Consider the following 12,822-nt stretch of genomic DNA (forward strand, 5'->3'; position numbering starts at 1 on the left):
GCTGTCCTTTGATCTCCCCCCGTGTTTGTCCCTTTCTTGTAGGAGAGGATTGAGTTGTGGCTCTTTGCGGGCTGAAAAAAGCCATTAGCGCTGCCAGCCGACTGTGAAATGGGCCGACGGTCGGAGGCTTTCCAAGATGGCTGATTTTTGTTTTGTGTGTGTGTTTGAGCTGACGCGGCAGCTGTTGACTCACATCACCAGGCGTCGGCTGCTGTTGGATTGGCAGGGTCGGGCAGACGACGCACTTTCAGTCCAGTGCTTCCTGTGTCTCTTTCTCTTTGAATGACAGCTTGCCAATAGAATCTCATGGTCTGGAGGAACCTAAAGCTGTTTTAGTCCGCCTATAGCAGCACCACACTGTTCCATCAACAACTTTCTCTACTTATGAGTCGCCATGGAAACAGTTTTATTGATCTGAAGTGGAGCGTGCAAATTGGCTGAAGATAAAAACAGAAAAATGAAACCGCAGCAAAACCCATAACAAAAGCAGATTTTTTTTGAACATAACAAATTACTGTGTTGCTTTGTAGTAGCTAGGATGTTTTTGGGTGGCTGCTATAGCCGTTTTACACTGTCCACATCTCAGTAACAGCACATTTCTCATTAAAAATCGCAGGATTTGAAATTAGTTTGATCATTCGTATCTGAGAAACAAATCATGCTGGACAATTTATGGACTGATGTTTAATGCTTACTCATAATAACCCTAACCAAAATATGAAAAGTATTGATGTTTGCCTTGACGAATGGTGCTAAAATGTGGGTGTTTCTGGCCACAGTTGATGGTGATTTCTGCTGCAAAGCAGTCAAGGACTAGGTGTATTCTGTGTCTAGAAAAGCAGCCCCTGGTGTTTAAGGAGATTTTCTTCTTTAGGCGCATTTGTAATCTTGAATTGAAGTCGGTACATCAGCGAGACTCTCTCGTGTTCGGGCTCACCTTGTCTTCTCACCTCTCTGCTTCCTCTGGGGTTTAACCGCTGTTATTAATGAGGTTTCATTGTGATTCATCAACATTCTGGCCTTTGGAGTTTAATTGGGGAGAGTGATTTGTTTTGGTGGTGTAATGCAGTGAAATGGGCAGCTCGTCTGTGTCTCTGTCTCTCACTGCAGCGTAAAGCGAGGATTATGCAGTATTGTAGTTTGCACTTCCAAGCAGTTGCATTCCTTTAAAAAATATCTGATGCATGCTCTTAACAATATTTTTTAAAATTGTCATCATTTACTCATCCTCATGTCATTCCAAATCCGTATGATGTAAGAAGAGGAAATGTATATGCTGTAATTTCCAATACAGTGGAAGAACCGCCTCAGAGAAATCTGCAAATATGCTTGGGCTTGATCTTTGAGGATTATGCAGTATTGTAGTTTGCACGTCCAAGCAGTTGCATTCCTTTAAAAAATATCTGATGCATGCTCTTAACAATATTTTTTAAAATTGTCATCATTTACTCATCCTCATGTCATTCCAAATCCGTATGATGTAAGAAGAGGAAATGTATATGCTGTAATTTCCAATACAGTGGAAGAACCGTGATCAGGCAGCCAAGCTCTTAAAAGGGCCAAAAAGTATTACATGTATATGTAGTCCATACTTGTAAGCCATACAATAGTTTTGTTAGTTGTTGTAAGCTCATTATTGTATGTGCATTTGGCTGGGTTGATATTAGTAGTACCAAACACAATTGGATCACACTGGTCTCGGATTGCATTAACATTAAAGTATGTGCAAAACTGTAAGAGATTTATGGAAAAGAGCAGCATGAGCAATCTTTAAAACTTCTCTTTTTAGGTTTCATGAAAGTCATATGATATTACAAATCCACAAGACATTCGTTCATCTTTGAAACACAAATTAAGATATTTTAATGAAATCTGAGAGTAACTCATCCAGTGACAGTCAATTCCAACTCTTTAAAAAGTTCATAGAGGTTATAAAATCAAGACTTTATATGCTTTGATTTAATTTTGACTTTAATTCACCTAAACATTGATCAACATACAATAGAGCACATGAAATATAGTAAAGCAATAGTGTTTCTGCACAAGATACACGATGAACAAAGTCTTATGGGTTCGGAACAACGTGAAAGCGTGTAAATAGCTATGTTTCCGTCACCCTGTTTTTATGCGCATTTTGAAGTATCACATCAGAAACGAGTGACGGAAATGGCAAATTTCGCAAAAAAGTTTTTACGTTCGCTTGAGGTGGTGTTTGATTTTTGCGAAAAAGGGTTAATGCGAATAAAAGGAGATGGAAACGCATTTGGCGAGTAAATTACTCCATGCGCATCAAAAAAGTAATGTGACTGCGCTATGGGACGGCAAAACCTAAGCAGTGGACCAATCTCGTTCCTCAGAATCTGTATTTTGAAATGTCCGAGCAAATTCAAATTTCTTTATAATTGCTTTCCAGAACTGTTACACGACTGCATTCCCAAACAGCAGCATCCACCTCCGAAAGCAATGACCGCATTTAATTTGTTTCGTCTGCTCGCTCTGAGACGCAAGTAATTTATTATATAGGCCTATGAGAATGATTATATTCAGGGGTTTCTCCTACTTTTCATAGTGATATTATATATAGCCTAGCGCCAGTTCTACCAGGAAGTGACGATTTTGTTCTCTTTGACTCGGAACGGTGCTTATTCGCAAATGTTTTATGGGATATTTCAATTTTGCGCATAAGTTAAATTCGCAACTTTGGATGGAAACCCAGCTAATGACAGAATTGATTTTTGGATGAACTATCCTATTTTTAGTCAGTCTTCCCTTGATCTTTTTGGTTTTGGTTTCCTCAAACGAAATGGAGAGAGCTTAAACGAGGAGGTTTATATGACCGCAGTAATTACATCTGCGAGTGAATGTTAAGAATTTTCAGAGCTATTCTGGTCAACTGAGAGCAGGGTTCATATTTGACCATTAGCTCTTTACTTTTTAAACACTGGCTTGATTCATTTCAGCCGACGTTAACTCCTAATGGGCAGTCAGCAGACGTTTTCCAGTATTTTGTTTGGGTCTGTTTAGCTGCTGGCAGTTTCATCCTTTAGCCTTAATAGTCCTGAATGGTACCAATACAAGGTAGTGCTGAGATAAACAGCTCTTTAGCAGAGAGGATTGTGCTAAATCAACAGCAGCTCTGCTCCACAGAAACATCAGCAGTGATCAGCTCTCCGAAGGTTACACTGGTTCTTTTGATGCTAGTGTTTCTGAAAACAGACGCGGATGCGGGCAGATTCCATCCTGGCTGAAGAGTCTAGTAGATACAACCAGAGATAAAAATGGAAAGAACAGGGGGAAAATCGTTTTTAGAGAGATTATACTACGTTTAATGTGTAATAGCCATAAATCTTTGATGCAGGAGTGGTACAGAGCAGAGGAACTGGGCTATAAACTATGAAGTTGAAAGCAGCTGGCCTCAATCCTTTTGTGTCGTTTTTCTTCATAGCATTTTTTTCTCCCTTTGTCTCTTTCTAACTTACTATAACACGCTTTTTCCAGCTTTTGTTGGATCATCTATGAGTTTTTTGATCATGTCGTCAGCCTGCAGTTTGCCTTCACAAGTCGAGCGCTTAGTCGAATTCATGCACAGTTGTTTAATAAAAAATAGAAAATCAGGGATTACATGAGCGCACAAACGAGTCATTCCACGTGCCGTCCTGCTTTTTGTCATTTGAAGACTTTTTTTTTACATGCTTTTCATCAGTGTCACTCTCGGACCAAAATATATTAAATTGTTATCAAAGGAATAATTAATCCAACAATAAAAACGTATTTGTTTATCATCATTGTTCCAAACCTGTATGTTATTATTTGGTCCATGGAACATAAAATTAGAAATCTTGAAGCATCTTCTCACAGTTCTTTTCCATACATTGAATGTCAGACTTCATTCAGCATATTGAAATGTTTTGTTCTATTCTGTTCTGCTTCAAACACCTCCGGAGAAACAGTGAAGCTTTCCATCAACGACTTCAATCCTTGCACAGTGCATCAGCATCAACAAGCAATTTGTGCTGATTTTTAGAGAATAGTGACCTTCAAAATTTGTAATTGGTTCACACAGAGCTTATGTATGACTTCAAAAGACTTGTGCACACAAATTATTAGAAAAAGTGTTGGTTTTTGGTTATTGGCATTGTGGGTCAATGGACAGGTACTTGTTTGATCAACTACTACATATGCCAAAATGTGCAATATACAACAGAACATATAATCAAATAGCCATATTTGTTTCCGAAATAACTTATAATAATAAATCTGCAACATGAGGTCAGAGTACTACTGTTTGAAACATTTATTGTTGTCTACTTCAACAAAATACTGTGTATACTATATATTTCAATTATGTAGTATGAAGCCATATGTTAGTAGCAGTAATAGTAATGTGAGTAATGCTGCTTCGCACAATGCATTGCATTGACTACATTTTCAGTGGTGAATCTGATGGGTTTTAGCATCTACTTGCATATTTAATCAAACTGAATTAAGACATTTTTATACAAAATTAAATCGGAAACTCACATTAGCCATTTATTTTGAGATGATTGTAGTTATCATCATTAAACCTGATGCTATGTAATAGTGTAGAATACTACATGATTTGAAATGTTGTATAAGGTCTATGGTTTTGCATTGTATTTAGTACAAAATAGAAGGTGTCATACACTGCTTACTGAATACTAAAAATACAAAGTTGCCAGTGTATTTTTCCATTTCCTGGCAGGTAGTTTTGTGTGTTTGGTTGTAGAAGCAGAATACTGCACTTCTCTGCCTCACTGCCTTGCTCTTCACATGATATCAATGCGATACCCCGTTTATTCCAGTTGAGCAGCAGCGTGCAGTCCTACCGACACTCTCAGGACTTATTTTCTGCTTTTTCTACTGCAGCTGTAAAATAAATAATGTAATTGCTGAATCACCCACACGCTTTTTCAGCAGAGCAGATTGTGTTGTGAACATTCCGGGTTCAATACAAGTTAAGCTTTATCGACGGCATCTGTGACATGCTGTCGATTGCCACTGAAAATAATTGAGACACCCCTCAGCTTGTAAAAACAAGCAAAAATTGTTTACATTAATGCGCTTATAGGCATAAAATACACTTTTTAATGTAGAACCACTACTGAAGATGTGCTATATTATAATCTTGTCTGTTTAAACAGATTCCTGTCATGAACTTTTAAAGGCAGTAATCCTATTAACCTTAAAAAAAAAAAAGCAAAGTTGCTGGAAAGGAAGTTGTTTTTTCCGTATAGGAACTCCTATTCCTTCCACTATAGAAAAGTGAAGCCAAAGTATCTCAGTATGGCCGCTGCCATCTTGAGTAAATGACGTCATTTAGAGCCAGAGTCTGCGCAGTAGAGATTCGTTTGGAGCCAGAGTCTGCACAGAAGTGTCGTGAGGTGGAGCCGCGGTATCAAACTCCCGCAGACCCAATCAACCGTAGCGACACGCCCCGTTTTTATAGCATCAAATTACTAGCTAAAATCAAACTTATCACAAAAATGAACAACTTAACATGTATCTGCGTGATAACTACTACCTTAAATGACCAAAACCATCTTTCGGGAAAATTGTATTGGAAGCGTTATTTATTTTTTAATTTTGACTCTAGTCCCATTCGTTTACATGGAGAGGGCGGGGTTTATGACCTGTACTGCAGCCAGCCACCAGGGGGCGATCAAAGAGCCCGCAGCTTCACTTTTCGGGACGTGTGAGGCACACCTGGTAGAGATCGAGGTTTCCCTGGTAACCGCTGTACACAAAACAGCGCTCCGCTCACAAACGCTGCTTTATCAGACATTACATGCAAGATGAAATGAAAATGACATCCAAAATTTTCTGAAGACAGTCGGTTTCCTTCAGAAATACAGTGATATAAAAACAGCCGCACCGGGTTTCGATTTTGAAACATGCAGAGCTTTATTCAACCGAGTCAAAGCCTTTTGGGAAATCTATTTGTGGCGGTCAGTTTTGATATTGTAGCGGGCGCCACAAATAAATCAATGTATGGAAAACACTGTGACAATGGTTTTTATCAAATGAATTGATGAACTACTTGTGAAGTGACTCCTGGAGCAGCTCTGGAGATTAAGTTTGTGTTCGTGTTCATGTCCAATAGTCTTTTTGCAGTTTATTACTCACAAACCCTAGTCTATATCGCCATTTGATCAAGAGTACAGCCCTGCGTTTTAATTCATTCATCCAGAATTTGCCAAATTCCAAGACAGGCCACATTACACAGTCAGTTCCTTTTTTTTTTTTAAACTGGTTTCTGTGATTCCTTCAATGTTTTCTGCCTAAAGGAAATCATAGGGCCCTAGTTAGTTTTTGGCAGTAGTTGTTGAATGAGTTGTGTGAGTAAGACTGTATGTGTTGAGTCATTCAGGTTAGATGCTGTTTTCAGTTATGTAAGGACTTTAGTTAGTTTGGCCCCTGAGGGCCGATGGGATGAGTTTTGGCAAGAATGCATGTGAATGTGAGTTTGTATGGCGTGGAGAGGCTTTGGTTCATACAACAGATGTGTTCTCTGCTATTTCCAGTTCTTTCCTCAACCCTCTCATTTTCCAAAACACTGGCCTTTTCTTTCTCTCCTGTCCGCCTTTTCTCGGCTCTCTGGATTCTGGCTGATTTGGCCCTAGGCCTGTTTTGTGGTAACGGCTAAATGAGCAGTTTGTGGACGGTCACAATCCTCTTCTATTGTGAACAGACTTCTGGTCATTAAAGGATTCTCTCTCTCTCTCTCTCGCTCTCGCTCTTTCTCTCTCTCTCTCTCTCTCTCTCGTTCAGGCTCAAAGGTCGGATTGGCCTCCCAGCTGTCCTGAAATCAGCTCTGTAATAACTCTCCTGCATATGGCACGCAATTCCATGCTGGCCCATCTGATGGCATCTGAGTTTCTCAGCTGTCACGCGCTCATTCACATGCTCCCTTTCCGGTTTCATTTACACATTAATCCTTGTTTAGAGAAAATTAATCAAAACTGAATGAACATAAGATGAAAAAATATATTGCATCAAAAAAACTCTTTGTTTGGGCTATCAATTCAATTGTTTTCAGTGATTAACTTCTAGGGCTGGGCAAAATTTTTTATTTTTCGATAAATCGTTTTTTTAAATGACGTCGATTCGATATCGATTCTCAAAAGCCACGAATTGATCTTTCTCTATTTATTTCAGCAAATTAAATCCCGTCAAAAAAGTTTGGTTTAACGTGAAGAACCTGTGACAAATATATTACTATTGTGCAGTCTTAAGACTCTGTGTAACAACATTAGTACTAGTACTACTACTACTAATAAATATTAATAACTTTATTTTTAAATAAATGATCACATTTGTTTTCTTTTTAACAGTAACCCTCTGTTGTGTGGCACTTTGTTTGCAAAAAATAAAAGGGTTTAATTTTCATTTGATTAGGATAAGTTAAATAGTTTTATGCTTTGATTTGATTGCCAGTAAATGTAAGAAAAATATTTTATAGGGCCCTATACAAAAAAAAAAAAAACTATATTCGCTGAAATCAAAATATCGAGAATCGAATCAAATTTTTGAGAATTGAGAGCTTGCGAATCGAATCGAATCGAATCGGGACATCTGAATTGATACCCAGCCCTATTAACTTCCTTCATTTGGCGTGACTATAAAATAACACGCAGGCTAATTTTTTTTTTTTTTATTAAATGTAAAAATATAAAACTAAACTACAATAATATAGTTGTAATTGTAATATTGAGTTAATATTAACAAACATAAGCCCAGTTAGGATGAGGAGTTGAGATTTTTGCAGTTTTTTTTTTTTTTTTGCCGGCCATAGTTTTATTGCATTCCCACTAGGGCTTCACAGTTAATCGAAATAAAACCGAAATCATCATATCGTTCAGTGCAATTACTAAATCACAAAGGCTGTGTGTATTTAATTAATAGTGATTATTTAATTCATAGTGAAACGCGGCACTGTTCATACTTTAAGTATTAGTGTTATTTTTCTTAAACACTCGATTTTGTGAAATACTACAATAGTAATTTAATTTCTTATAAATTTTATATTTTATTTAATATTTATTTATTTAAAATAATATAATTTTGTTTAATAATAACAACTCTTATTATTATTATTATTTTAAATAATTATTGTATAGCCATATTGATACTATATATAATCACAAAATTCTGCAGCCCTACAAACAAGCACAGCAAACCTTTTTTTTAAGTCACATTTTAAAATCGCAATCACAATTTTTATCATAACATTTGGATTTTTGCCAGATCAGAGCAAAGTTTCTTAGCACCACCATGGTCAAACTCCCCAGAAATGTTAAACTCCTTCAAGAATGCAGTGAGACCTCCTGTTGTATTCACTCTCTCTCTCTCTCTCTGCTGTGAACAGGGCGGTCTGTGTGCGCCAGATCTTTGTTCTGTCTCCTGGTACTGACCAGATGTCTGTTCAGATGCCACTTGCCCCATTTGTAATATGCTCATTATAGAATGCAAAAGACCATGTGTTGATGAATTATTGAGCCGTGTTGTCTTTTGCTGTCCCAAATTTGCAATTCTGTTTTGTTAGAGTCGTTGTTTGATGTTTTGCTGTTTGCATTGTACCAGCTGCATGATATTAAAGCCTCAGCTTTGCCAATAATCTGCGTGTTTGTATGTTTTTCAGTTGGGGAATTCGTGAGTGACGTCCTCTTGGTGCCAGAGAAGTGTAAATTCTTCCATAAGGAGCATATGGACATGTGCGTGAGTCATCAGCAGTGGCACGGTGTGGCCAAAGAGGTACGATATCAGCATCCAGTGCCACATTAAGACACAAACTACATAATGCACATTAACGCCTATTCATATACAGCACAACAAGTAATGCAAAGATGCTACCAGCGCAACAGAATAGAAATCTAATATACAGCTTTGTAAAGCCAGCATTTAGACCAATGAGATATTGAACAGATATAGGGAATACAAAAGATTCAGATGGAGCCAAATCAGATTGAAATGGAATTAGATCTGCTACTGAAATTCTCATTGGTCGATGGATGGCGCTGAAACGGCTCTCAACTTTTAGTCACTGTGACAGATGAAATCTGTGTGATGAAATCATTTAGATTTTTTCCCAAATTCCATTTTGATTTTTTTGGAATGTGTTTTAATGGTTGAATCATATTTTAGTAATCAAAAAGTAAGTGTCTAATTAAATGAAATCATGAAATATGTACAGTTTAACAATGATTTATTAGAATTTTACTGAAAATTACTTTTTTTAGGACCTTTTATCTTTTGCCCAAATTTTATTAAATTTTTCCTAAATTCCATGTTTTTGTTTTTCTGGATTCCATTTGATGGTTTAGTTCAATTTTAATAATCAGAAAGCATGTCTAATCAATAGATTCATAAAATATTGTAACATTTTAATAGTTTATCATTATTTTGTTTATTTTATTTTTTTACAAAAATAATGCTCTCAGAAATAGTGCCCTTTCTCAGAAATTCTCCATTGTCTGTTCAGATTTTTCAGAATTTGATAAAACATTAACAATTAATCAGTCTTTTTTCAATGTACTGTAAGTAAATGAAAAACCAATAGTGTGTCGCACTCTTATTCTCTCTCTCAGTCTTTCCTGCTGAATGCTTGAGTCCTCACGTTTCACTCTGATAATTGGATCAGCCGAGCTGCTGTAATACTGCTAATCTCTAGACTTCTGCCACCTCACACACACATGCACTGCTCTCCAAATCTGCTATTGAACAGTTTGTTTTACACTAGCTCACAACTCATGAATACTACTCTGCTTCTGTCTCTCGTTTTATTAACCGTCTTTCCAGTTTCCCTGCCGTCTGTGCTGTCTTTTCTAATTGCTGGCATGTCCACCCCCTCAGTCCTGATTCAGCTTGAATCTTCCACACTTTGAGTTTTTGTAGAACATTTTCACAGTTTTGGCTGTGACAACTGCATTCATTTGCAGGCTTAAGTTCCTCAAGTTTTCGTTCCTTCTGTGTGTGAGGGATAAAGTAACTCCTGCTATCCCGAGCTTGCGTAACTTGGGGTCACTTACTAACTGGAAGTTTTCTTTGGGTCACTTACTAACTGGAAGTTTATTATGATGTGTGGCCAAAATGGCAAAAAAGAGAAAAAAAAACACATCAATGGAGAATCTCTTTATAATAAGGAATCAACATTTTAGACAATCATGCACTACTGTTATAGTTTGGGGTCAGTAAGATTCAGGGTCAGTAAGTCTCTTATGCTCACCTTTATTTTAAGGGTGCATTTATTTGATAAAAAATACAGTAATATAGTATGAATAATGAATTATTACAATAGAGTTCACCTGCTTTCTATTTTAATAGATTATAAAATGTAATTCATTCCTGTGATAAATTTTCTAGCATTACTCCAGTCTTCAATGATCCTTTAAAAATCAGAAATTCTGACATGTTTCAGATATGCTTCAGAAATTCTTATATGCTATTCAGTTATTGTTGGTGCTCAATTATTAAAATAGTGCTTATTATTATGAATGTTGAAAACAATGTTTTTGCTGCTTAATATTTTTGTGGAAATGGTGCTACTTTTTTTTTTTTTTGATGGATAGGATTCTTTGATGAATAGAAAGTTACAAGGAAATAATTTTATATTTAATATGTAATCGAATTCTTTTGTAACAGTTGTCTTTGCTGTCACTTTTGCTTCATGACCAATTTAATGCATCCTTGCTGAATAAAGGAATTAATAAAAAATAAAAATCTTACTGACACCAAACGTTCGAATGGTAGTGTCAGTAAGATTTATTTAAATCTTAAAACTTAAAATTCATAAAAATGGTTTATATATTTAATAGTCATGTGGTGGTGCTAATCTTGTGAAATTAAATACTTCACAAATGAAATACTTAATCTAGATTTATTTTTTTCTTAAATTTTTATAAAATTTTCTATATTTATTTTGTTGGGTGAAACCAAACGATAAGATTCATAACAACTGAATAAATTTGAATGAAAAAAATCTCAATATCAAAACTATAATGCACTAAAATGCTTTGATTGCTCGTAGTTTTAGATGTAAAAAACAAGGCATTCTTTATAAAAAGTAAAGCAAAATCTCCATATCTGTGAAATCATTGTGAAAACTCTAGCAATGTTTTGGCATCTCACATGTCAGCATGAAATATATGTATAGCAACAGTTTTTGAGTTTTGAACTAAAGTTAGCATCCCAGACACGTATTGTCATCACTACTTCCTCGCGAATGAATTTGCAGAATGCTGTGAACTGTGGGTACAGATTACAGATAAGGGTTGAGCATGTAGAAGAGGACACAACTGAATGTGTACGTGGTCACAATGTGTGTTGGTACTGTAAATCACCCCGAGCTGCCGTCACTCATTCTCAGCGTGTGCGTACTGAAAGCATCTCCGTGCGCTGACTCTACTGATCCCGGGACAGACATTTAAGAGCTCTGCTGAATTTCTTCAGGCTGTTCTTACACAGCAGACCGGCCTTTCAAAGCACATTTGTTCTAATTGAATGGGATTTCTTGACTCTCTGTAGGCCTGCTCTAAGGGGAACATGGTCCTGCACAGCTATGGCATGCTGCTGCCCTGTGGCATCGATAAGTTCCACGGCACTGAATACGTCTGCTGCCCGTCTACTCGTCCTGAAGAGCCCGCACCTCCTGCTTCACCCTCTAAAGAGCTAGATGAAGAGGATGAAGACGAGGATGAGGAGGTGGAGGAACCTGTCGTTGAGGATGAGGATGATGAAGCAGTAGAGGAGAGGTAATGTAGTGCATGTACATGTGATCCACCACGGATGATGACTGTAATAAGGATAAAGATAAAGTTTTAAAAATCATTCTAAATATAAAAGAGTAGCAGTCTACACCACAACTACAGGGATAACAACGCAGGGGAACAATATCATTGGAATCACTTTCAGAACGATTTTATCCAGCTGATCAACAATAAAAACAGGCATAAAAATGTTTTACCACAATTTACCTTGAATTATGAACAAGAAAACAATATCATTATGTTCACATGAAAATGCATTTTATTGAAACTTTTACACACCAGGGGCCTGTACCATGATGGTAGATGAACAAATTCAGAGTTACAGGATTAGTTTCGAGTTGACAAAACCAAACCACTCCAATCCGGCTTTGTTGGTACCATGATGCTGATTATCAACTTTCTTTGTCAACTCAGGCTTTGATCCTTAGTTTGTGGAGCGCGTGCACATGAATGTGTGACATCACCGGCGAACAGCCAATCACGAGCCTTGGTTAAAGGTTAAAGGTTTTGCTAAAGGTTAAGAGATTGAAGAATATGATGAATTTAAATGCATTTACAATGAAAAAAGTACTTGTTCATGAAAGGACAAATAAAATAAATTATCTTGCTCTATCAGTGCAGTCACAAGTGAAACTTAAGTTAGTTTATATAGTTGGAAATATACAGCGATAGAGACTCAAGCATGTAAGGTCACATAGTCATTTTTAAAAAGCGTTATCTATTGATTCTACAGCTTAGTCATGAGGTGATGCTAATCTTGTGAAATTAAATACTTCACAAATGAAATACTTAATCTTGATTGATTTTATTTTTTTCTTACATTTTTATAAAATTTTCTACATTTATTTTGTTGGGTGTATTTATATTACATACGATCTGTATATATTAACATTCATTTAAAGGGGTCATATGATGCGATTTCAATTTTTCCTTTCTCTTTGGAGTGTTACAAGCTCTTGGTGCATAAAGAAGATCTGTAAAGTTGCAAAGACTAAAGTCTCAAATCCAAAGAGATATTCTTTATAAAAGTTAAGAGTCA

General features: G+C 36.6%; 1 protein-coding gene across 4 annotated transcripts in view; it reads left to right on the top strand.

Annotated features, from left to right (window-relative positions):
- The window catches only part of aplp2 (amyloid beta (A4) precursor-like protein 2), a 99,941-nt gene that overhangs the window by 58,519 nt on the left and 28,600 nt on the right, over positions 1–12,822 (top strand). For all 4 annotated transcript variants that reach the window (XM_016575737.1, XM_016575734.1, XM_016575736.1 and 1 more), the window contains exons 4-5: positions 8,660–8,772; positions 11,542–11,768. In XM_016575737.1, coding sequence (XP_016431223.1) covers positions 8,660–8,772; positions 11,542–11,768 — 340 coding nt within the window. The remainder of the gene's footprint in view (positions 1–8,659; positions 8,773–11,541; positions 11,769–12,822) is intronic.

Source organism: Sinocyclocheilus rhinocerous, unplaced genomic scaffold (assembly GCF_001515625.1).
Source record: "Sinocyclocheilus rhinocerous isolate Xijiao unplaced genomic scaffold, SAMN03320098_v1.1 scaffold82, whole genome shotgun sequence".
NCBI classification, from domain to species: domain Eukaryota; kingdom Metazoa; phylum Chordata; class Actinopteri; order Cypriniformes; family Cyprinidae; genus Sinocyclocheilus; species Sinocyclocheilus rhinocerous.